This window comes from Oncorhynchus mykiss, chromosome 18, assembly GCF_057628025.1.
Source record: "Oncorhynchus mykiss isolate SJ-2025 chromosome 18, ASM5762802v1, whole genome shotgun sequence".
NCBI classification, from domain to species: domain Eukaryota; kingdom Metazoa; phylum Chordata; class Actinopteri; order Salmoniformes; family Salmonidae; genus Oncorhynchus; species Oncorhynchus mykiss.
In genome coordinates, this window is record NC_143039.1 from 46260298 (window position 1) to 46287451 (window position 27154).

At 43.3% G+C, this 27154-nt stretch overlaps 2 protein-coding genes across 5 annotated transcripts; one reads left to right on the plus strand and one right to left on the minus strand.

The window, feature by feature from the left end:
- LOC110496162 (bone morphogenetic protein 8B) lies at positions 1 to 26783 on the plus strand. Of its 4 annotated transcripts, none has more exons than XM_036952705.2 (7): positions 1 to 1637; positions 3244 to 3436; positions 3872 to 4020; positions 4273 to 4452; positions 4650 to 4729; positions 4940 to 5050; positions 25967 to 26783. In XM_036952705.2, exons 1-7 carry the CDS (start codon positions 1064 to 1066, stop codon positions 26114 to 26116), a joined length of 1437 nt encoding a protein of 478 aa, XP_036808600.2. In that variant the 5' UTR covers positions 1 to 1063; the 3' UTR covers positions 26117 to 26783. The 4 variants fall into 4 exon arrangements, with proteins under 4 accessions (XP_036808600.2, XP_090064708.1, XP_036808599.2 ...); XM_090208582.1 differs by lacking the exon at positions 25967 to 26783 and adding an exon at positions 12145 to 12961; XM_036952704.2 differs by having other exon boundaries at positions 2 to 1637; positions 4273 to 4467.
- LOC149975525 (uncharacterized) lies at positions 19767 to 21747 on the minus strand. The gene is made up of 10 exons (XM_090209455.1): positions 21742 to 21747; positions 21403 to 21549; positions 21233 to 21313; positions 20962 to 21111; positions 20800 to 20849; positions 20618 to 20687; positions 20446 to 20532; positions 20260 to 20358; positions 20054 to 20134; positions 19767 to 19958 (listed from the first exon to the last, which is right to left on the minus strand). Exons 1-10 carry the CDS (start codon positions 21745 to 21747, stop codon positions 19842 to 19844), a joined length of 888 nt encoding a protein of 295 aa, XP_090065581.1. The 3' UTR covers positions 19767 to 19841.
- Positions 26784 to 27154: the final 371 nt, after the last annotated feature.

Genomic DNA, 27154 nt, shown 5'->3' on the forward strand with positions numbered 1-27154 from the left:
TTACATGAGGTAAACTCTCAGAGGGCACAGTACAGTACGCTGACAAACATACTGGCATTGTTCTCCACTTGAAACAGGTGGTTTGGGGGAATCCAAAAGAATAATACAATAGCGAGGAATAAACGACTAATCAAAAAAATATATATATTTTTTTTAAATACTGAACGCACCAAGGATTTTTAAATAGAAGCTACGTAAAGGTTGAGAAAGACATCTGGAAACATCTGGAGTTAAAGACGCAAGTGGACGTAACAAACAAAGGATCTTTAATGAATAAAAAGTTCCCCAGAATTGTGGATTAAAGAATTATTGATCAAGAGAGGTGGACGACAGATAATTTTCCCACTGAGGATTTGACTCCTTGTTCCTTGCGTGGGATCTGGTTGCTTGCCAGCCAACATTGAGGCGCGACAGGTGTGGTGTTTTTTTCCTTATTCTTCTGAAGACCAATTAGACTGAAAACAGGTCTGATTTTATTTGATTCTCTCAAATTTGATTGACCACCAATCTTGGTAGCACCTGCCCTTTGACTTATCCACTTTCAAACTCCATCAAATGTACTTCTCCAAAAGGGAGAGATTTTCAAAGAGATTGTTTTGTTTTCATCAAAACACATTAAAAAAAAGTTGTCATTTTACCCTTTCATTTTATTGTCTGTGTGTATCACATGAGTAGAGTCGTGTTGGGGTAGAAGAGAAAAAACAAGCGGAGAGATTTTAAAGTAGTAGAGGAAGGGAGGAGACGGCCGATAAACAGAGGGAACTAAAGGAGTAAACATCTCTTAGTGTCCACCGTTGATCTAAACACATCTCATCACAAATCACAGAGGTGCATTTGTCAGTGACGGATACGTGCAAGACAAACAGTTTTGGCGTACACAGACAGACAGGGGACATGCAAATTGTTTGAGACACAGTTAACAGCCCCTCTGTGGTGTGCGTTGCGGAATATTACTTGCTCTCTTGTGGACCGAAGGCCAAAAGAACATAGAAGAACCCAACCAAAGACTTGTCGGTTACACATAGAGCGAATAGGAAAACAGCCGGGTAGAGCTTCTTCCACTATGGCAACGGACACCTTGGAAGATCTGCCTCAGACCACACAGAGCTTGGGCAGACCGGATGGGTTCCGAACGTGTGTCGATACCCACGCCTGCCCGTCTTCAGGAAGAAGACGCATCCATGACAACAGCAGCAAGTACACCTACCGGCGCCTTCTCCAACTCCCGCTCTTCCCTGTGGCCCTCCTCCTCGCCCCCTTGCTGCTCTGCCTCTGGGGCCACCAGGCCCAGGGAGTCGTCCACTCCAGCTTCCGCCGCCTCAGCAGCCGAGAGAAGAAGGAGATGCAGAGGGAGATCCTGTCCATCCTGGGTCTACCGGGTCGGCCCAGACCCCATCCTCCCCTCCGACCGCCCTCCTCAGCCCCCCTCTTCATGCTGGACCTGTACCACGCTGTGTCGGCCAAGGGGGATGAGGGAAACGGAATGGGGAATTGGGTAGGGGGTCTGGGGTTCGGCGGTGTAGATGGGTTGACGGGCCACGTCAGCCATGCCGCCCTGCCCACGCTCAACACGTACACGGCGCCTCTGGGGACAGTGGTTAGCGAGGCCGATACGGTCATGAGCTTCGTCAACCTGGGTGAGTTACTGACCGTTGATACACCTGCGATTTAAAAAAAAAAAAAATCCTAGGTTTTAATTGGCTATTGTTATTGGCTCGTTATCCAATTAGTTGGGAGTTGTTGTTTGTTCAGCCAATGGCCTCCCATAAGGGATTTCCAAATAGAAGCCCCACGGCCCGATCTGGCCAAGAACTTCTCCTGTGATCCTTTTACATGTCTTGCAAAAGAGCCCAGTAACTGAGTAAAGGACATATTGTTGGATTGTTCAATGAGAAACGAGGCCAACCTGGCAACGTTATGTAGTGGTGAACCAGTTCACCTCTCAGGGACAGTCTTGTTATCACAAGAGAGACTTTTCCTGTGCTGCACCAGCCCAGACAGTAGACCTACAGATGCTTATCTGGCACAGCATTACAAATTAAACATCCTTTTCCCAGTCATTTCCTTCCGCTAATCTCTCCTGGAATAAGATGGATAACCTTGTTGCCGTGGGAAAACGTGATTCCATGTTATTTCTCTTCACATTTTGCATAGCGTCGACACTTGATATGCTAGTTCTTCTTTGTTGTTCTACAGTATTTGGACATACATGATCATGTCTTGCTGTGTCATACATTACACAAAAATAACAAAAAAAAACGAATTATGCATTATGTTTCACTTAGATCTTATTTTGACAATGTCTGGTGTGTCGCCTTGAACCACCATTTTAAGGCCATCTAACCAATCTAGACAGATTCTCATTCATAGCCCCTGTCAGTTGGAATCAAAAATACACCCATCTCACACACACCCTATCAATCCGACCCAGTCAAGGCCGTGCAACGTGCTCAAGACAGTGCGTAGGGGACACAGCTGTAAGGAATTACAGGCCCCACTGATATATATACACACACACACACACACACAAATGGAGAAACAGCAGAGGACCGCTCTAAAAATACTCCCCAACCTGTAGTTAGTGGTGTGTATGTTGAGCAGCTGCTGCGGTTGAAGGCCCTTAGTGAGTCTAATTACAGCACACTACAGGGCCCCGACCGTGGTTGTTAATGCGCTCTGCAGGGCTCCCGAGAGAGTGTGGGGGTGCGTGTGTGTAGTCTTGCTTGGGACACTGCGTCTGTGGCGAGAGACTAGCGTGTGTGTCCTTCCCTTATCGTTCTCTGTCTTTTCCTGTCGCCTCTCTCCCCTCTCTACATTATCACTATACTTTCCCCCTTCACTGGGCATCTGCCTGCACACCTCGCTCCACATGTCTGCTCCGCTCTTTCCCCCTAATTTCCATTGACTCAGTCACTCATCCTCCCGTCTCCCTCTACACCTTCCCACTTCTGTTGCTCTTCTCTCTCCCTCGGTCTTCTCATTCACCACTTTCATGTTAGATTGATTGCTCCACGAATTGCTCTTTCGTCCCCCTCTTCTCCCTCCTTGTGTCACGTGGGAATGTCTTTATCATACACTATGTGTCGTACAATGAGTATATCTCTGTCTTGGTCTTTTCGGGGAGTGGAAGTAATGTGTAGAGTAGATGTGAGCACGTGTGATTGAGGCGTTGCGCTGTTTAAATGCGGGGGGAAAAATGTCTTTGGCATTACATCGACCTCCCTCTCTCCTCTTCTCTCTCAGTGGAGCAAGAGCGTGATCTGCTGCAGCCGCGGCCGTACTGGAAGGAGTTCCGTTTTGACCTGACGCCCCTCCCCCAGGGGGAAACGGTCACAGCTGCAGAGTTTCGCATTTATAAGACCCTGACCATGGGCCAGAGGGCCAACCGCAGCCTGCACATCTCTGTCTACGAGATCCAACGGGAGAACAAACACAGGTTCCTGCCACTAGATCACCTGGTTTTATAACTCTCTCTCTCTCTCGCTCTCTGACACATTTAAATGATCAACTTTGGGTTTTTTTGCATTAAAAAGGATGAAAGGGTGCATTTTTGCATGATTCCCCTCACTCTCTTGACAGGCTCTCCCTTCACTCCATACACCATGGTTTGGCTTATCGTTCCAGATGTTTTTTGTTTGTTGCTTTGGCAAAATGCAATGTCGAATTTGTTATGCTCTTCACCCTGGCTTCACAGAACTCCTTGCAGAATAACTCATTGGCCACGTTGTGGCTTGTGAGGACGCCTTGTACAAACCTGGTTCTCGAGAGCTGAAGCTCAGTGGCTGTCTCTCTCTACTGCATGACCATGCAACGTGGTTTGCGTATCTCTCCCGAATTTTGTCGTCTCATGCTACTCCTCGACGTTCCTCAGAGAACCAGAGCTGGTGCTGCTGGACATGCAGTCGGTGCCAGCGGGGCAGGAGGGCTGGCTGGCTTTTGACGTGACCTCGGCCAGCAACCGATGGCTCCTGCACCCCAGAAGTAACCTGGGCATCCGGCTCTACGTGGAGACAGAGGAGGGTGAGCTTCATAGAGTTACTACTATGGTCAGGGTCAGGAAATGCTCTGCTGATGTGGAGGTTATTTCCCACAAAGTGGATTTCTTGATTATTATGCCTTTGAATAAGGAGGGAAGTTCACTTAGAATACACACACTGATACCTGTGCTGTAATACTGTAATGTCATATAGTGTCTGTAATTGTTCAGTAAATAAATAGAAATGGAGATATGCTGTTTTGGTTTACCTCAAGATTGTTCTCTTTCTTTCTCAGACCGGTCCCTGTCAGCTGGGTGGGTAGGCTTGGTGGGTCGTAGGGGCCCCCGCTCCAAACAGCCCTTCATGGTGACCTTTTTCAGGGCCAGCCAGGCCCCCTGTCGCCCCCCCCGGGCCGTGAAACCCAACCCCCATAAGAAGAAGCCCAAATACGACCTGCCCTTGCCCAGTATACATGGTGAGGTCATACAAGGTCAGGGGACAACACTGGTTTTTCGTCTTCTAGTTAAACTTGTTTTATGCACAGTTTAAAGGGATAGTTCATCTCAATTACAAAATTACTTAAGTTGTGTTTACATTTCATTTGAAATCCAATGCATCCAAAGTGTACATTAGTCTTTCCTGGTTCATAACATATTTTTCGGTCCCTTTCAGATCACAGCCATGTCAACAGCGGGCGTCAGGCTTGTAAGAGACATGAGTTATATGTGAGCTTCAGTGATCTAGGCTGGAAGGTGAGATTCTGTCTCAACTACTCAATCTGCTGAATAGATAATCAGGAGCTAACATTGTACCACCTTATATTTAGGGAAGCAAGGCATGTGTAGGATGTGCATTGTAGAGTATGTTCTTTGCATTCTTTATCATGTATTTCTCATGGAAAGAGTATTCTCGTCATTCATCTAATCTTGTCATTTGATTTCTATGGTATTTCTCTCCATTAGGACTGGGTATTGGCTCCTACGGGTTACTCTGCCTTCTACTGTGATGGAGAATGCCTCTACCCTCTGGGTTCCTGCATGAATGCCACCAACCACGCTATGATCCAACTAGTGGTCAGTATGCACTACTACACCCTCTCTCACATGAATGTTAACATTACTGGTTTCAGTGGGAAAGATGGTTCAGACATTAACCTGTACCAGGTTACTACACACACTGATAATACAAAACATTGAGGACACCTGCTCTTTCCATGACATAGACTGACCAAGTGAAAGCTATGATCCCTTATTGATGTCACTTGTTGAATCCGCTTCAATCAGTGTAGACGAAGGGGAGTTAAAGAAAGATTTTAAAACCTTGAGAGAATTGAGACATGGATTGTGTGTGTCATTCAGAGGGTGAATCGGCAAGACAAAAGATTTAACTGTCTTTGAACGGGGTATGGTAGTAGGTGCCAGGCGCACCGGGTTAAGTGTGTCAAGAACTGCAACACTGCTGTTTTTTTCATGCTCAACCGTTTCCCCATGTGTCTCAAGAATGGTCCACCACCCAAAGGACGTCCAGCCAACTTGACACAACATGGGCCAGCATCCTTGTGGAACGCTTAGGGCAGCTTGTAGAGTCCATGCCCCAACGAATTGAGGCTGTTCTCAGGGAAAAAGGGTGTGCAACTCAATATTAGGAAGACGTTCCTAATGTTTTGTGCACTCAGTGTAAATTGTACAGTATCACAAACCACAGTACAAAACCATATAAAGTGTGGGCCTGTAGTATCTGTAAATCAACAAAACATTGTTTTTATTTCCATTTTCAAATAAAGCATCATTGTTCATGTAATAATCTAATATCAATATTATAACTCTAGGAAAAGGTCATGAAATCAAATAAATGAAAAGACAGAAACCAAAATGTTTTTGAACTACAACTTATTTTATTTAAAAATGTAAAAATCAATGCAAAGTAATGTAGTGCATTGGTGTCTCGATCCCTGTTGGGTGGCAAAGTGTCACAAGAATCCTGTGGGGAGAGAAAACAAGAGAATACATTAAATTAATGGGTGTTAAAAACTAATCAGGGTTCAACAAAGCACTTAGTCCTCAATTCCTTCAAAAGAGAGAGAGAAGGAGAAAGGAGTATGGTCCCTGCAGTAGGACTACATGCTGGCCATGAGGTTCTCCAAGTGGTACTCCAGGAGGCTGGAGAGCTCAGTGACCAGAGACTCTGGGTTAAAGTACCAGGCCAGCTGCTGGCCAAACATGTCATCTAGCAGAGCCATCAGCCCGCCCTGAAGAGAACACCACACAACACACAGAAAATGGCGGAGTTACTAGCTTATCAAGAGGAGAGAGACAATCAGAAATACTCCCCCTAAAATGGCATTGAAACCCTGTAAACCATGAGTAAGGAAGTACACTAAGAATATGGAAGTAACCTAGACTCTTACGCTGAGCTGCAGCAGGTATCTGTCAGCCTCTGGCTCCATGTTGGCAGCAGTGGGCAGGAAGGAGTACAGGAGAGCGTACAGATGCTCCACGAACCCACCAGGGTGCTAAAGGAAACAAAGGAGGAGAAAAGAGGAGAGGAATTTAAGTGAAACTGCTAATAGACAGATATCAAAACATGTACCAGTGAGATGCTACTTACCACCATCAGGGACTTCTGAGCTGTCATCATCCCAAACAGCACCAGCTCAAAGAGGACATCTATCATGTTCATATGATGGATCTAGGACAAGAAAACATGTTTGGAGAAAATAGGAATGATTTTATATAGATCAGCTACTGTGATGTATAAAATACATGCATGGAAGAACTCAGTGAGACTTGAAAGAGTTCATGAACTCACCTTTGCCTCAGCCAGCTCCCTCTCAATGTCATTCCGCTTGGAGGGGTCACTCAGGTAGTCCACAAAGTCGTTATAGGTACTTATGAACTTGGCCTCGTCCTATGACAGACAAAGAAAATAGCATCTTTTAGTGAACAGAACACATTTCCCCTCAGGGACGCTCTCTTTCCCTTGAAAGAGAATGAGTTACCATGTGGTTGGCCTGAACCAGTGCGCCCAGGAGGACCTTTCCCGCCACAAACAGATGGTTCCTGCTCAGGGTGGAACCAAGCAGGGTCTAGGGAAGAGTTAGGGTGAGACATCTTCCTCTAGGAGACAGAACAAGAAGTCACAGAGAGAAAAAGAAAAGTGGGTCCACTCACAGTGAAGGCCTGGCGCAGGGAGACGAGCCTCAGGGCGATGTTCTCCACTCTCTTGGTGGTAAGGTAGAGGCTGTGGAAGGGAGGGAATGGAGCATGTCAACCATTAGAGTCAATGGGGGATAACAGCATTATGACCACTATCCTTCTGCATCTGACAGGCCCAGACATTTAGAGGAACTCACTTTAGCAGAGGAACCTCCCTCTCCTCAGGCAGCAGATCCTCCTCCCAGCCCTACGACAACAAAACAAGCATTCAAAATCAGTGACCAATGACATGACAAACAATCGGTCAATGGAAGGATCTTAATGCTCCTAGTCAATAGTATGTGTGTGTAACGTCTGACCTCATAGCAGTTGTGGCCCTCAGGCTCTGGGTCAGTGAACTGCTGAGTGGTGGGCGTAGAGAAGGAGGCAGCCTCCGACCACGCTGAAGAGGAGAGAAGCTCGTCCAGCCCCATGTGGAGAGTGGTGTACACCACTGAGACATCAGTCTGCTACTCAAAACACACACAACACACCTGTTTACTACACACACGTTATTAGAAAACACACCACATCTAATGACAAAATGCCCAGTAATGTCTAGTCTATATACAAAGGAAATTGTTTATTTACCTGGTAGCAGCCAAGAGTCACGTCCACAGACGTCTCGTGGCGGAGGTGAGACGCATAGTGGGTCACCCTGCCAGCCACACGCTAACAGAGAGAGAATACATGTTAAGGCTAAATGGAATAAGTGAAGAAAAGCCTAATCTAATACTATTTCAGTAGTATTTCCGTCTTACCTGGATCCAAGTGATGGACTGCACTTTGGTGGCACAGTAGGGGATGCCCTCTGGACAAAGCCTGGCTGTCTCTTTGGAGATGGCCCACACCAGTTGAGTCTCCAGGCCTCTCACCCTACTCACGTGGTGCATCCTCACCACCACCTGCTGTTGAGATAAACAACAAGACAACGTCAACAAAACCACTTCAGCAATTGCTGTGACACATTTCCATCAAGATCAAATGACTGACAATGTAGGATTGGGAAGTTACAAAGACATAAACCTGGGATCCCCCACGCATGTAGGTGATGATGGGGCTGATGAACTGGAAAGTTCTCCAAGCTATAACCACCGGACCGGCATTGTTCTGCACATTACAATACATTCATGTTGGAAACAGTAAACATTGTAACAGTGATGTGACTGTGTGTGTGTGGGGGGGGGGGGGGGGGGGGTAGGGGGGGGTCTCTTACCCTGATCACAACAGGCCCACAGTACAGGGGGCTGAACCTAATCAGAATCAACTGCCAATTGCCAGTGGCCTCCTAAAGCAGAAAGCAGACAAGATAAGTGTTTAATGTCAGAGACACAACTTGAATATCTGGGATATTTGTCAAACATAAAACCCCAAACTTTCTGAAAATTGTACCTCAAAGATAGTCTGCACATCTGGCACATCCTCAAGGATGATAGCAGCAGCATTCTGGACATCAAGGAGGACTGGCAGCTGTGGAATATCTGGCACATCATCCAATGGCACATCCAACTGGACCTCATCCAGGACAGTTGTTTCTAAAATTAGGAACATTGGAATATAAAATAAACAATTGTTAGGACACAACGTAGCAAGATTGCTAATACTAGCTAGCTAGGTAGCAAAAGTCGATCGCTGTGCAACAGTTACTAAAGTGAATGTTAGCTAGCAAGCTAGCTAGCTACAACATCTCTGGCACAAGCATTTTTGCCAAGTCTGAATTATAGAAATACACAACATTTCGCAAATTATAATGACATTGTTAAATGAAGTAAAAACAGAGTTTTAAACTCCACATACCCTCTTCGAAGTCGCTGTCACTGTCCATCTGTCGACGATCACGAACCCTGCAAAACAGAAAAAGACAAGAAAAACGAGCCACAAATGAATTTGAACAACCTGTCGACGCAGTAGGCCGCAGACGTCCACGCACTCTCTCCGTCAGTCTTGAAAAGCACCCAGGCATTTTCCAGTTGATTGTTCAGGTCTGAAAAATCTATCCAGTTTGTTGTCAGCAGCAAACAGAAGTTGTTGTTTTCGCACAGAAAACGTTCCATAGAACGTCGGTTAGATGTATCTTGGCAACACATGTTCGACAGTTATTGTTTACAAAATTGCCAACTGTGTTGCCATAGAAATGAGTTTGGAATTCTATGATTCCTTTTAGAATCCGTTAAAATTACTTGTCAACATTCTATTGACGTTGAAGTGCTCCTTCGTAGTTCAGTTGATAGAGCATGACGCTTGCAACGCCAGGGTAGTGGGTTCGATTCCCGTCACCACCCATACATAAACGACAGCAGGTTTTATTATAACTCGCTTTGGATAAAAGCGTCTGATGAATGACATATATTATTTTTATATAGTCACTTATTGCTTGCTATACAATGTAGAGAGAAAAATTGTCGATTCAAGAGGGCGCTACGAAATTCATGTCCAAACGTCGTTTTCTTTGCCTGATGTCATTACAAATGACATAGAATTAATCATTAGCTTGTTCTCTACAATATTATAACATTCATATACTTGTACTTGACAGTGTTGATGAAATAATAACGATAATTTGCTGTGACCATTGCTAGTTTAGACTACACAGAACTTGGTTGTATGTGTTTCATATTTGGTGTTGTGGGGTTAAATTCTGAGTAAATCGTCGGTAACTTTTCAACCATATATGGTAGAGACATTTAGGCTATTGTTTTCTGATATAATGTTCTATTGATTGGGCATATTTGTAAACCTTGAATGAATTAATAATTGTATGGGTGTACACCCTATATATTTGGGGCTATTTTGACACCAGATGCTTTCCTATATCGTTGGTATAATATAAAATACAAATAACAAAATATAGTGTTTTATAAAGTCACTAGCTAGGTTGGAAGAATGAGACAAACAAGGTTATTTTTTTTGTGTGTTGTTTAACCCCTGAAAGTATAGTCTTTGCGACAGTGGGCAATAAAGTCTTTTGGAGGACTTATTGACCAAATTCAGACACGGGGGGCCACAGCCCACGGAAAAAATCACTGAAGGCTCTACACTACAGGTCAAAAGTTTTAGAACACCTACTCATTCAAGGGGTTTTCTTTATTTTCACTATTTTCTACATTGAAGAAAAATAGTGAAGACATCTAAACGATGAAATAACGCATATGGAATCATGTAGTAACCAAAAAAGTGTCAAACAAATCCAAATATATTTTAGATTCTTCAAAGTAGCCACCCTATGCCTTGATGACAGCTTCATGAGAAGGTCACCTGGAATGCATTTCAATTAACAGGTGTGCCTTCTTAAAAGTGGATTTTTTTTCCATTTTAATGCGTTTGACCCAATCAATTGTGTTGTGACAAGGTAGGGGGAGTATACAGAAGATATCTGTATTTGGCAAAATACCAAGTCCATATTATGGCAAGAACAGCTCAAATAAGCAAATAGAAACAACAGTCAATCATTACTTTATGACATGAAGGTCAGTCAATACGGAATATTTCAAGTGTAGTCACAAAAACAATCAAGCGCTATGATGAAACTGGCTCTCATGAGGACCACCACAGCAATGGAAGACCCAGGGTTACATCTGCTGCAGAGGATAAGTGTCACGATCGTTATTGTATGAATCGGACCAAGGTGCAGCGTGGTATGGTTCCATCCTCTTTTATTTGAAGTGAAACACACAGAAAACGGGAAGCTAATGTAGTGCTCGCAGGCAACTAGACATAGACAAGATCCCACAACCACAGTGGGGAAAAGGCTGCCTAAATATGATCCCCAATCAGAGACAACGCTAAACAGCTGCCTCTGATTGGGAACCATACCAGGCCAACATAGAAATACAAAAACTACAGTACCCACCCTAGTCACACCCTGACCTAACCAAAATAGAGAATAGAAAGGCTCTCTAAGGTCAGGGCGTGACAATAAGTTCATTAGAGTTACCAGCCTCAGATATTGCTGCCCAAATAAATGCTTCACAGAGTTCAAGTAACTGACACATCTCAACATCAACTGTTCAGAGGAGACTGTGTGAATCAGGCCTTTATGGTTGAATGGCTGCAAAGAAACCACTATTAAATGATTAAACTATTAAATGAGACTTAATTGGGCCAAGAAACACAATACATTTGTCCTTTGGTCTGGAGTCCAAATGTGAGATTTTTGGTTCCAACTGCCATGTCTTTGTGAGATGCGGTGTGGGTGAACAGATGATCTCTGCATCACAGCATTCTGCAGCTATACGCCATCCCATCTGGTTTGGGCTTAGTGGGACTATCATTTGTTTTTATAAATTATTATTAAAAAAATAATAATAATAATTGTTTGTTACTTTTACACCTTTTTCGTGGTATCGAATTGGTAGTTACAGTCTTGTCTCATCGCTGCAACTCCCGTATGGACTGGGGAGAGGCGAAGGTTGAGAGCCGTGCATCCTCCAAAACACAACCCAGCCAAGCCGCACTGCTTCTTGACACAATGCCTGCTTAACCCGGAGGCCAGACGCACCAATATGTGGGAGGAAACACCATACACCTGGTAACCCTGTCAGCGTGCATTGCGCCCGGCTCGCCACAGGAGTCGCTAGAGCGCGATGGGACAAGAACATCCCTACCGACCAAACCCTCCCCTAACCCGGACGACGTTGGGTCTCCCGGTCGCGGCCGGCTGCGACAGAGCCTGGACTCCAACCAGGATCTCTAACTGCACAGCTTGCCTTAGACCACTGTGCCACTCAGGATAATTAATTTGTTTTTCAACAGGACAATGACCCAGCACACCTCCAGGCTGTAAAAAATAAAGAAATACCCTTGCATGAGTAGGTGTTCCAATTGCAATAAAGCACCCCTGGGGTTTGTGGTATCTGGCCCCTCCTTGGGCCTTATTGCTTAAATAACCCATATCTCCTTTATAACAGGATATTATCATTGACTATATGAAAGTGCATGTATGAATGAGTCTGATTTACCGTTTTCAATGGCAGGTTCACCTTCTGAAGCCGGATGAGGTTCCCAAAGCGTGCTGCGCTCCCACCAAGCTCAGTCCCATCTCTGTACTCTTCTACGATGACAACAACAACGTGATCCTAAAGAAGCATCGCAACATGGTGGTCAAGACCTGTGGATGCCTGTGACACCAGTGGTAGCCCATCTATCTATTCTACATCATTTTAATCAACTTAATTGCCATTGTTCCAAAAGATAAAAACAGGGTAATATAACTTGCAACCAGCAGTTGATAGCAATAATCTGTCAATATGCTGATATATACTATGTATCTAATATATTGATTTAGAGTCAGAGTGGTATATGAACAACACCCATTGGACTTATAACCACTTCAATTTTGATTAACTAAACTATTCAAATCTACAGTATTCAGATAATTACATCACCCCTTCATGTCACATATTCTGTGACCAATCAAAGCTGTAAAGTACTGTATCATAAGTGCAATCAATGCTAAAATCCTTGTTGAACCATACATTTTTTCTCATCTCTTTTAGATGTACTAAACATGGTTTGCAAAACGTACACATATTTTTCTTCTTCTTTAATCATACTTTTAACTAGTACAAGTTAGTAACAATGGAAAATGATAACATGGGAAAAAATGTTTGGCCATTTTTGTATGTACAGAGGAACAAATACACAGTGATGTATGTCCTTGTCAACAGATATCTGGAGGACTGTATACCGCTATATTTGTAATAAAATAAACTATACTGAACAAAAAAACGCAACATGTAAAAGGTTGGTCCCATGTTTCATGAGCTGAAATTAAAGATCTCGGAAATGTTCTATACGCCTCAAAAGTTTTTTAGTGAGCATTTCTCCATCCACATTGAAAAGTGCACCATATCAAGAAGCTGATTAAACAGCATGATCATTACACAGGTGCACCTTTTGCTGGGGACAAAAGGCCACTAAAATGTGCAGTTTTGTCACAACACAATGCCACAGATGTCTGAAGTTCTGAGGGATTGTGCAATTAGTGTGCGGACTGCAGGAATGTCCACAAGAGCTGCTGCAAGAGAATTGAATGTTGATTTCTCTACCATAACTCGACTCCAACGTCATTTTAGAGAATTTGGCAGTACATCCAACCGCCAATTTTCCTGTCCTGCTAGCCATTCAAAATGTAACGATTACTTTTGGGTGTCAGGGAAAATGTATGGAGTAAAAATAACATTATTTTCCTTAGAAATGTAGTGAAGTTAAAGTAAAAATTGTCAAAACTATAAATAGTAAAGTACAGATACCCCCAAAAACAACTTAAGTAGTACTTTAAAGTATTTTTACTTAAGTACTTTACACCACTGGAGGTGCTTCAATAGAGTCTGACGTTCAGGGGTGGTTGGACATATAAGATGGGGTGCTGGTGAGCTTCTGCCCCCATTGTAGGTCGTCACACAAATATTCTCCCACCCATGTCCAGTGGTCTCAGTGTTATGTCCCTTGACGCCATTATACCAGTCGCAGTGTTCAAATCGTGTATCTGTGAATCACAACATGAAAGACGATGAGTGACAACATTTCCACATGTTGAGCAATGCAACATATAACTGAAGCATACAGTAGTGCAAGAGTTTGCTGCTGACATCTCTACGATATGTAAAACACTAAACAACAATGGTGTTCATGGGAGGACACCACGGAAGAAGCCACTGCTGTCCAAAAAAAACTTTGCTGCACGTCTGAAGTTTGCAAAAGTGCACCTACATGTTCCAAAATATTCTGAAGACAGATGAAACTACAGTTGGGTTGTTTGGAAGAACACACAACACCATGTGTGGAGAAAAAAAAAGGCACAGCAACATCAAAACCTCATACCAACTGTAAAGTATGGTGGATGGAGCGTCGTGGATTGGTGTTGTTTTGCTGCTTCAGGGCCTGGACAGCTTGCTATCATCGCGGGAAAAATAAATTCCCAAGTTTATCAAAACATTTTGCAGGAGAATGTTAGGCTATCTGTCCGCCAATTGAAGCTCAACAGAAGATGGGTGATGCAACAGGACAACGACCCAAAACACAGAAGTAAATCAACAACAGAATGGCTTCAACAGAAGAAAAAACCAGAGAGTGAACCAGTCAGAATCCTGACCTCAACCCGATTGAGATGCTGTGGCATGACCTCAAGAGAGAAGTTTACAGCAGACACCCCAAGAATATTGCTGAACTGAAATAGTTTTGTAAAGAGGAATGATCCAAAATTCCTCCTGACAGTTGTGCCGATCTGATCCACAACTACAGAAAATGTTTGGTTGAGGTTATTGCTGCCAAAGGAGGGTCAACCAGTTATTAAGTCCAAGGGTTCACATACTTTTCCCACCCTGCACTGTGAATGTTTACACAGTGTTTTCAATAAAGATATGAAAACGTATAATTGTGTGTTATTAGTTTAAGCAGACTTTGTTTGTCTATGTTGTGACCTAGATGAAGGTTAGATCACATTTTATGACCAATTTTTGCAGAAATCCAGGTATTTCCAAAGGGTTCGCATACTTTTTCTTGCCACTGTATACTGCATCTTACCCCAACTGTAGGTCCGTTGTGTGTGTCATCATTTTAAGCCTCAACATCAACCAGCTCTGGTGGCATTGGGGACTTGGGATGCTTGCTCTCAAAGTGCTGCTTGAATGTCTCCGTGTCCAGCATCTGCGTCTGTAAGGGTCAGGAGGATATTAACAATCATTGGCTGAGACTGAATTTTCGGGTGACAAACAAAGTAATAAGATGCATCAAACTACTACACATCACACAGGCCAGTACAATGGACTGCACTGAGAGAAACCTAAAGGTAGGCACGTGAAACGGTCAGGTTGCTGCACAGTCTATGGAGGCTCTAGTCTAGAGTGCCAGGCATTTGTTCAACTCTCTAAATGGTTAAATGACTCTGACGTTCAGGGGTGGTTGGAGAGACTGCTGGTGCTGGTGAGCTTCTGCCCCTGTTTTAGGTCGTCACACAAATATTCCTCCATCCATGTTCAGGGGTCTCAGTGTTATGTCCCTTGAAATATACACTGCTCAAAAAAATAAAGGGAACACTTAAACAACACAATGTAACTCCAAGTCAATCACACTTCTGTGAAATCAAACTGTCCACTTAGGAAGCAACACTGATTGACAATAAATTTCACATGCTGTTGTGCAAATGGAATAGACAACAGGTGGAAATTATAGGCATTTAGCAAGACACCCCCAATAAAGGAGTGGTTCTACAGGTGGGGACCACAGACCACTTCTCAGTTCCTATGCTTCCTGGCTGATGTTTTGGTCACTTTTGAATGCTGGCGGTGCTTTCACTCTAGTGGTAGCATGAGACGGAGTCTACAACCCACACAAGTGGCTCAGGTAGTGCAGCTCATCCAGGATGGCACATCAATGCGAGATGTGGCAAGAAGGTTTGCTGTGTCTGTCAGCGTAGTGTCCAGAGCATTGAGGCGCTACCAGGAGACAGGCCAGTACATCCGGAGATGTGGAGGAGGCCGTAGGAGGGCAACAACCCAGCAGCAGGACCGCTGCCTCCGCCTTTGTGCAAGGAGGAGCTGGAGGAGCACTGCCAGAGCCCTGCAAAATGACCTCCAGTAGGCCACAAATGTGCATGTGTCTGCTCAAACGGTCAGAAACAGACTCCATGAGGGTGGTATGAGGGCCCGACGTCCACAGGTGGGGGTTGTGCTTACAGCCCAACACCGTGCAGGACGTTTGGCATTTGCGAGAGAACACGAAGATTGGCAAATTCTTCACTGGCGCCCTGTGCTCTTCACAGATGAAAGCAGGTTGACACTGAGCACATGTGACAGACGTGACAGTCTGGAGATGCCGTGGAGAACGTTCTGCTGCCTGCAACATCCTCCAGCATGACCGGTTTGGCGGTGGGTCAATCATGGTGTGGGGTGGCATTTCTTTGGGGGGCCACACAGCCCTCCATGTGCTCACCAGAGGTAGCCTGACTGCCAATAGGTACCGAGATGAGATCCTCAGACCCCTCGTAAGACCATATGCTGGTGTGGTTGGCCCTGGGTTCCTCCTAATGCAAGACAATGCTAGACCTCATGTGGCTGGAGTGTGTCAGCAGTTCCTGCAAGAGGAAGGCATTGATGCTATGGCCCGCCCGTTCCCCAGACCTGAATCCAATTGAGCACATCTGGGACATCATGTCTCGCTCCATCCACCAACGCCACGTTGCACCACAGACTGTCCAGGAGTTGGCTGATGCTTTAGTCCAGGTCTGGGAGGAGATCCCTCAGTATACCATCAGGAGCATGCCCAGGCGTTGTAGGGAGGTCATACAGGCGCGTGGAGGCCACACACACTACTGAGCCTCATTTTGACTTGTTTTAAGGACATTACATCAAAGTTGGATCAGCCTGTAGTGTGGTTTTCCACTTTAATTTTGAGTGTGACTCCAAATCCAGACCTCCATGGGTTGATAAATTTGATTTCCATTGATAATTTGTGTGTGATTTTGTTGTCAGCGCATTCAACTATGTACAGAAAAAAGTATTCAATAAGAATATTTCATTCATTCAGATCTAGGATGTGTTATTTTTTTGAGCAGTGTATGTACTTTTGGTAATACTTTGTGAGTAAGCAACAAATACAATCATCTTAAATTGCCATGTTGAATTTTTTTGCCATAGTAAATTGCGCACATTTCCCTAATGCTGACAGTTTGTGTTACTACCTTACACAAGCCTGCATTTTCACCCTATAAAACTTGGAATTACACAAAATGTTAACCTCAGATTGGTGATGTTAGTCTAAAAGTTTATAGACTTCACGATGACATAAGATTGATTGTTTTAAACAGATCAGTCAGTATCTTAGGTTTTGTACCATTGATTTTTCCAAGCGCTGGGATGCGCAGAAGTTAGAATGCAGAGTTAATGAAATGCCCAGGAACTGGCACAGAAAATTTGGGTCGGTCTCTCCATAAAAGTCAATGGCCGCACACCAATACATGGATTTGATAGTCAATCTATTACTTAAATAGCAGTCAACTGTTGTCACTGTTGTTATTCTATAGAGGGTCGTGATTAATTTAGGTTAACTAACCAAAAAAGTGGTCTGTTCCCTTTTCCATGATGGAAGCCTCCCGAAATCAACATCCAACATTCCAAATTGTAGATATAAGCCTTCAAGTACTCATCTAACCAACTTCTTCAGGGCCAGCCAGGCCCCTTGTTGCCCCCCACGCGCCCTGAAACCCAACCCCATAAGAAGAAGCCCAAATACGACCTGCCCTTGCCCAGTTTCCATACAAGGTCAGGGGACAACACTGGTTTTTCGTCTTCTAGTTAAACTTGTTTTATGCACAGTTTAAAGGGATAGCTCATCCCAATTACAAAATTACTTAAATTGCGTTTACATTTAATTTGAAATCCAATGCATCCAAAGTGTACATTAGTCTTTCCTGGTTCATAACATACTTTTTGGTCCCTTTCAGTTCACAGCCATATCAACAGTGGGCGTCAGGCTTGTAAGAGACATGAATTATATGTGAGATTCAGTGAACAAGGCTGGAAAGTGAGATTCTATCTCTCTTAACTACTCATTGTACTGAATAGATAATCAGGAGCTAACATTGTACCACCTTATTTGCTGTAACACAGTATTTTTAGGGAAGCAAGGCATGTGTAGGATGTGCATTGTAGAGTATGTTCTTTGCATTCTTTATCATGTATTTCTCATAGAAAGTGTCAGGAAGGTGTATTGGAGGCGAAGTGCAGGAGAGCAGATTATAATGAACAGGCGCACTTTATTATAGTTCCAAAAAATGAGAGCACTACATGAAACAAACGCGCTCAAAAAACAGAACATAAAAGTAGAGCATGAAAACAATTACACACACACAACACATGATGGAAATCAGAGGGTTAAATACAAGTAGCTTAATTGGGGAAATGAAAACCAGGTCTGTATGGAAACAAGACAAAACAAGTGTATATACGAATAATGGAACGGCGATGGCTAGAAAGCCGGTGACGTCGATCGCTGAACGCCGCCCGAACAAGGAGAGGGGCTGACAGTCTATTCTCGTAATTTATCTAAGAAATCGAATGACAAGATATGGTATTTCTCTCCGTTTTAACTGAGTATCGGCTCCTACGGGTTACTCTGCCTTCTACTGTGATGGAGAATGCCTCTACCCTCTGTGTTCCTGCATGAACACCACCACCCACACTATGATCCAACTAGTGGTCAGTATGCACTACTACACCCTCTCTCACATGAATGTTAACGTTACTGGTTTCAGTGGGAAAGATGGTAAATGGTTCAGACATTAATGACATATAAAAAACTAAGATACCCAAGTTACCTCAGTCTATAATGGCAGACTGTTAATGTAGAGTAGGGATAGTGAGAAGTAACTTTCAAGACTGAAGCAATTATCCCCTCTAGTGGTATACTTTATACTGTACCAGGTTACTACACACACTGATAATACAAAACATTGAGGACACCTGCTCTTTCCATGACATAGACTGACCAAGTGAAAGCTATGATCCCTTATTGATGTCACTTGTTCAATCCGCTTCAATCAATGTAGATGAAGGGGAGTTAAAGAAAGATTTTAAAACCTTGAGAGAATTGAGACATGGATTGTGTGTGTCATTCAGAGGGTGAATCGGCAAGACAAAAGATTTAACTGTCTTTGAACGGGGTATGGTAGTAGGTGCCAGGCGCACCGGGTTAAGTGTGTCAAGAACTGCAACACTGCTGTTTTTTTCATGCTCAACCGTTTCCCCATGTGTCTCAAGAATGGTCCACCACCCAAAGGACGTCCAGCCAACTTGACACAACATGGGCCAGCATCCTTGTGGAACGCTTAGGGCAGCTTGTAGAGTCCATGCCCCAACGAATTGAGGCTGTTCTCAGGGGAAAAGGGTGTGCAACTCAATATTAGGAAATGTTCCTAATGTTTTGTGCACTCAGTGTATGTATTCCTACATGTTTTTAAATAGTACACTATCACACACAGTACAAAACCATATAAAGTGTGGGCCTGTAGTATCTGTAAATCAACAAAACATTGTTTTTATTTCCATTTTCAAATAAAGCATCATTGTTCATGTAATAATCTAATATCAATATTAGAACTCTAGGAAAAGGTCATGAAATCAAATAAATGAAAAGACAGAAACCAAAATGTTTTTGAACTACAACTTATTTTATTTAAAAATGTAAAAATCAGTGCAAAGTAATGTAGTGCATTGGTGTCTCGATCCCTGTTGGGTGGCAAAGTGTCACAAGAATCCTGTGGGGAGAGAAAACAAGAGAATACATTAAATTAATGGGTGTTAAAAACTAATCAGGGTTCAACAAAGCACTTAGTCCTCAATTCCTTCAAAAGAGAGAGAGAAGGAGAAAGGAGTATGGTCCCTGCAGTAGGACTACATGCTGGCCATGAGGTTCTCCAAGTGGTACTCCAGGAGGCTGGAGAGCTCAGTGACCAGAGACTCTGGGTTAAAGTACCAGGCCAGCTGCTGGCCAAACATGTCATCTAGCAGAGCCATCAGCCCGCCCTGAAGAGAACACCACACAACACACAGAAAATGGCTCTGAGTTACTAGCTTATCAAGAGGAGAGAGACAATCAGAAATACTCCCCCTAAAATGGCATTGAAACCCTGTAAACCATGAGTAAGGAAGTACACTAAGAATATGGAAGTAACCTAGACTCTTACACTGAGCTGCAGCAGGTATCTGTCAGCCTCTGGCTCCATGTTGGCAGCAGTGGGCAGGAAGGAGTACAGGAGAGCGTACAGACGCTCCACGAACCCACCAGGGTGCTAAAGGAAACAAAGGAGGAGAAAAGAGGAGAGGAATTTAAGTGAAACTGCTAATAGACAGATATCAAAACATGTACCAGTGAGATGCTACTTACCACCATCAGGGACTTCTGAGCTGTCATCATCCCAAACAGCACCAGCTCAAAGAGGACATCTATCATGTTCATATGATGGATCTAGGACAAGAAAACAACATGTTTGGAGAAAATAGGAATGATTTCATATAGATCAGCTACTGTGATGTATAAAAGACATGCATGTAGAAGAACTCAGTGAGACTTGAAAGAGTTCATGAACTCACCTTTGCCTCAGCCAGCTCCCTCTCAATGTCATTCCGCTTGGAGGGGTCACTCAGGTAGTCCACAAAGTCGTTATAGGTACTTATGAACTTGGCCTCGTCCTATGACAAAGAAAAGATAATATTTTAGTGAACAGAACACATTTCCCCTCAGGGACGCTCTCTTTCCCTTGAAAGAGAATGAGTTACCATGTGGTTGGCCTGAACCAGTGCGCCCAGGAGGACCTTTCCCGCCACAAACAGATGGTTCCTGCTCAGGGTGGAACCAAGCAGGGTCTAGGGAAGAGTTAGGGTGAGACATCTTCCTCTAGGAGACAGAACAAGAAGTCACAGAGAGAAAAAGAAAAGTGGGTCCACTCACAGTGAAGGCCTGGCGCAGGGAGACGAGCCTCAGGGCGATGTCCTCCACTCTCTTGGTGGTAAGGTAGAGGCTGTGGAAGGGAGGGAATGGAGCATGTCAACCATTAGAGTCAATGGGGGATAACAGCATTATGACCACTATCCTTCTGCATCTGACAGGCCCAGACATTTAGAGGAACTCACTTTAGCAGAGGAACCTCCCTCTCCTCAGGCAGCAGCTCCTCCTCCCAGCCCTACGACAACAAAACAAGCATTCAAAATCAGTGACCAATGACATGACAAACAATCGGTCAATGGAAGGATCTTAATGCTCCTAGTCAATAGTATGTGTGTGTAACGTCTGACCTCATGGCAGTTGTGGCCCTCAGGCTCTGGGTCAGTGAACTGCTGAGTGGTGGGCGTAGAGAAGGAGGCAGCCTCCGACCACGCTGAAGAGGAGAGAAGCTCGTCCAGCCCCATGTGGAGAGTGGTGTACACCACTGAGACATCAGTCTGCTACTCAAAACACACACAACACACCTGTTTACTACACACACGTTATTAGAAAACACACCAAATCTAATGAAAAAATGCCCAGTAATGTCTAGTCTATATACAAAGGAAATTGTTTATTTACCTGGTAGCAGCCAAGCGTCACGTCCACAGACGTCTCGTGGCGGAGGTGAGACGCATAGTGGGTCACCCTGCCAGCCACACGCTAACAGAGAGAGAATACATGTTAAGGCCAAATGGAATAAGTGAAGAAAAGCCTAATCTAATACTATTTCAGTAGTATTTCCGTCTTACCTGGATCCAAGTGATGGACTGCACTTTGGTGGCACAGTAGGGGATGCCCTCTGGACAAAGCCTGGCTGTCTCCTTGGAGATGGCCCACACCAGTTGAGTCTCCAGGCCTCTCACCCTACTCACGTGGTGCATCCTCACCACCACCTGCTGTTGAGATAAACAACAAGACAACATCAACAAAACCACTTCAGCAATTGCTGTGACACATTTCCATCAAGATCAAATGACTGACAATGTAGGATTGGGAAGTTACAAAGACATAAACCTGGGATCCCCCACGCATGTAGGTGATGATGGGGCTGATGAACTGGAAAGTTCTCCAAGCTATAACCACCGGACCGGCATTGTTCTGCACATTACAATACATTCATGTTGGAAACAGTAAACATTGTAACAGTGATGTGACTGTGTGTGTGTGGTCTCTTACCCTGATCACAACAGGCCCACAGTACAGGGGGCTGAACCTAATCAGAATCAACTGCCAATTGCCAGTGACCTCCTAAAGCAGAAAGCAGACAAGATATGTGTTTAATGTCTGAGACACAACTTGGATATCTGGGATATTTTTCAAACATAAAACCCCAAACTTTCTGAAAATTGTACCTCAAAGATAGTCTGCACATCTGGCACATCCTCAAGGATGATAGCAGCATTCTGGACATCAAGGAGGGCTGGCAGCTGTGGAATATCTGGCACATCATCCAATGGCACATCCAACTGGACCTCATCCAGGACAGTTGTTTCTAAAATTAGGAACATTGGAATATAAAATAAACAATTGTTAGGACACAACGTAGCAAGATTGCTAATACTAGCTAGCTAGGTAGCAAAAGTCGATCGCTGTGCAACAGTTACTAAAGTGAATGTTAGCTAGCAAGCTAGCTAGCTACAACATCTCTGGCACAAGCATTTTTGCCAAGTCTGAATTATAGAAATACACAACATTTCGCAAATTATAATGACATTGTTAAATGAAGTAAAAACAGAGTTTTAAACTCCACATACCCTCTTCGAAGTCGCTGTCACTGTCCATCTGTCGACGATCACGAACCCTGCAAAACAGAAAAAGACAAGAAAAACGAGCCACAAATGAATTTGAACAACCTGTCGACGCAGTAGGCCGCAGACGTCCACGCACTCTCTCCGTCAGTCTTGAAAAGCACCCAGGCATTTTCCAGTTGATTGTTCAGGTCTGAAAAATCAATCCAGTTTGTTGTCAGCAGCAAACAGAAGTTGTTGTTTTCGCACAGAAAACGTTCCATAGAACGTCGGTTGGATGTATCTTGGCAACACACGTTCGAAAATGATTGTTTACAAAATGGACTACTGTGTTGCCATAGAAATTAGTTTGGAATTCTATGATTCCTTTTAGAATCCGTTAAAATTGCTTGTCAACATTCTATTGACGTTGAAGTGCTCCTTCGTAGTTCAGTTGATAGAGCATGACGCTTGCAACGCCAGGGTAGTGGGTTCGATTCCCGTCACCACCCATACATAAACGACAACAGGTTTTATTGTAATTCGCTTTGGATAAAAGCGTCTGATGAATGACATATATATTATTTTTATATAGTCACTTATACAATGTAGAGAGAAAAATTGTCAATTCAAGAGGGCGCTACGAAATTCATGTCCAAACGTCGTTTTTTTTGCCTGATGTCATTACAAATGACATAGAATTAATCATTAGCTTGTTCTCTACAATATTATAACATTCATATACTTGTACTTGACAGTGTTGATGAAATAATAACGATAATTTGCTGTGACCATTGCTAGTTTAGACTACACAGAACTTGGTTGTATGTGTTTCATATTTGGTGTTGTGGGGTTAAATTCTGAGTAAATCGTCGGTAACTTTTCAACCATATATGGTAGAGACATTTAGACTATTGTTTTCTGATATAATGTTCTATTGATTGGGCATATTTGTAAACAGTGAATGAATTAATAATTGTATGGGTGTACACCCTATATATTTGGGGCTATTTTGACACCAGATGCTTTCCTATATCGTTGGTATAATATAAAATACAAATAACAAAATATAGTGTTTTATAAAGTCACTAGCTAGGTTGGAAGAATGAGACAAACAAGGTTATTTTTTTTGTGTGTTGTTTAACCCCTGAAAGTATAGTCTTTGCGACAGTGGGCAATAAAGTATTTTGGAGGACTTATTGACCAAATTCAGACACAGCCCACGGAAAAAATCACGGAAGGCTCTACACTACCGGTCAAAAGTTTTAGAACACCTACTCATTCAAGGGGTTTTCTTTATTTTTACTATTTTCTACATTGAAGAAAAATATTGAAGACATCTAAACGATGAAATAACACATATGGAATCATGTAGTAACCAAAAAAGTGTCAAACAAATCCAAATATATTTTAGATTCTTCAAAGTAGCCACCCTATGCCTCGATGACAGCTTTGCACACGCTTGGCATTCTCTCAACCAGCTTCATGAGAAGGTCACCTGGAATGCATTTCAATTAACAGGTGTGCCTTCTTAAAAGTGGATTTTTTTTCTCCATTTTAATGCGTTTGACCCAATCAATTGTGTTGTGACAAGGTAGGGGGAGTATACAGAAGATATCCGTATTTGGCAAAATACCAAGTCCATATTATGGCAAGAACAGCTCAAATAAGCAAAGAGAAACAACAGTCAATCATTACTTTATGACATGAAGGTCAGTCAATACGGAATATGGTTCCAGCGTGGTATGGTTCCATCCTCTTTTATTTGAAGTGAAACACACAGAAAACGGGAAGCTAATGTAGTGCTCGCAGGCAACTAGACATAGACAAGATCTCACAACCACAGTGGGGAAAAGGCTGCCTAAATATGATCAGAGACAACGCTAAACAGCTGCCTCTGATTGGGAACCATACCAGGCCAACATAGAAATACAAAAACTACAGTACCCACCCTAGTCACACCCTGACCTAACCAAAATAGAGAATAGAAAGGCTCTCTAAGGTCAGAGCATGACAATAAGTTCATTAGAGTTACCAGCCTCAGATATTCCTGCCCAAATAAATGCCACAGAGTTCAAGTAACTGACACATCTCAACATCAACTGTTCAGAGGAGGCTGTGTGAATCAGGCCTTTATGGTTGAATGGCTGCAAAGAAACCACTATTAAATGATTAAACTATTAAATTAGACTTAATTGGGCAAAGAAACACAATACATTTGTCCTTTGGTCTGGAGTCCAAATGTGAGATTTTTGGTTCCAACTGCCATGTCTTTGTGAGATGCAGTGTGGGTGAACAGATGATCTCTGCATGTGTATTTCCTGCCATAAAGCATGGAGGAGGAGGTGTTATGGTGTGGAGGTGCTTTGCTGTTGACACTGTCTGTGATTGATTTAGAATTCACACTTAACCAGCATGGCTACAACAGCATTCTGCAGCTATACGCCATCCCATCTGGTTTGGGCTTAGTGGGACTATCATTCGTTTTTATAAATTATTATTACAAAAATAATAATAATTGTTTGTTACTTTTACACCTTTTTCGTGGTATCGAATTGGTAGTTACAGTCTTGTCTCATCGCTGCAACTCCCGTATGGACTGGGGAGAGGCGAAGGTTGAGAGCCGTGCGTCCTCCAAAACACAACCCAGCCAAGCCGCACTGCTTCTTGACACAATGCCTGCTTAACCCGGAGGCCAGACGCACCGATATGTGGGAGGAAACACCATACACCTGGCAACCCTGTCAGCGTGCATTGCGCCCGGCTCGCCACAGGAGTCGCTAGAGCGCGATGGGACAAGAACATCCCTACCGACAAAACCCTCCCCTAACCCGGACGACGCTGGGCCAACTGTGTGCCGCCCCACAGGTCTCCCGGTGGCGGCCGGCTGCGACAGAGCCTGGACTCCAACCAGGATCTCTAACTGCACAGCTTGCCTTAGACCACTGTGCCACTCAGGAGAATTCATTTGTTTTTCAACAGGACAATGACCCAGCACACCTCCAGGCTGTTTAAGGGCTATTTTACCAAAAAGGAGAGTGACGGAGTGCTGCATCAGATGACCTGGCCTCCACAATCCCCCGACCTCAACCAAACAGATGTTTTGAGATGAGTAGGACCGCAGAGTAAAGGAATAACAGCCAACAAGTGCTCAGCATATGTGGGAACTCCTTCAAGACTGTTGGAAAAGCATTCCAGGTGAAGTTGGTTGAGAGAATGCCAAGAGTGTGCAAAGCTGTCATCAAGGCAAAGGGTGGCTAAAAGTGGCTTAAAGAATCTCAAATATATTACATGTTTTGATATGTTTCACACTTTTTGGGTTCCTATATGATTCCATATGTGTTATTTCATCATTTTGACATCTTCACTATTATTCAACAATGTAGAAAATAGTAAAAAATTAAGAAAAACCCTTGCATGAGTAGGTGTTCTAATAGCAATAAAGCACCCCTGGGGTTTGTGGTATCTGGCCCCTCCTTGGGCCTTATTGCTTAAATAACCCATATCTCTTTTATAACAGGATATTATCATTGACTATATGAAAGTGCATGTATGAATGAGTCTGATTTACCGTTTTCAATGGCAGGTTCACCTTCTGAAGCCGGATGAGGTTCCCAAAGCGTGCTGCGCACCCACCAAGCTCAGTCCCATCTCTGTACTCTTCTATGATGACAACAACAACGTGATCCTAAAGAAGCATCGCAACATGGTGGTCAAGACCTGTGGATGCCTGTGACACCAGTGGTAGCCCATCTATCTATTCTACATCATTTTAATCAACTTAATTGCCATTGTTCCAAAAGATAAAAACAGGGTAATATAACTTGCAACCAGCAGTTGATAGCAATAATCTGTCAATATGCTGATATATACTATGTATCTAATATATTGATTTAGAGTCAGAGTGGTATATGAACAACACCCATTGGACTTATAACCACTTCAATTTTGATTAACAAAACTATTAAAATCTACAGTAATTCAGATAATTACATCACCCCTTCATGTCACATATTCTGTGACCAATCAAAGCTGTAAAGTACTGTATCATAAGTGCAATCAATGCTAAAATTCTTGTTGAACCATACATTTTTTCTCATCTCTTTTAGATGTACTAAACATGGTTTGCAAAACGTACACATATTTTTCTTCTTCTTTAATCATACTTTTAACTAGTACAAGTTAGTAACAATGGAAAATGATAACATGGGAAGAAATGTTTGGCCATTTTTGTATGTACAGAGGAACAAATACACAGTGATGTATGTCCTTGTCAACAGATATCTGGAGGACTGTATACCGCTATATTTGTAATAAAATAAACTATACTGAACAAAAAAACGCAACATGTAAAAGGTTGGTCCCATGTTTCATGAGCTGAAATTAAAGATCTCGGAAATGTTCTATACGCCTCAAAAGTTTTTTAGTGAGCATTTCTCCATCCACATTGAAAAGTGCACCATATCAAGAAGCTGATTAAACAGCATGATCATTACACAGGTGCACCTTTTGCTGGGGACAAAAGGCCACTAAAATGTGCAGTTTTGTCACAACACAATGCCACAGATGTCTGAAGTTCTGAGGGATTGTGCAATTGATATGTGGACTGCTGGAATGTCCACAAGAGCTGATGCAAGAGAATTGAATGTTGATTTCTCTACCATAAGTCGCCTCCAGCGTCATTTTAGAGAATTTGGCAGTACATCCAACCGCCAATTTTCCTGTCCTGCTAGCCATTCAAAATGTAACGATTACTTTTGGGTGTCAGGGAAAA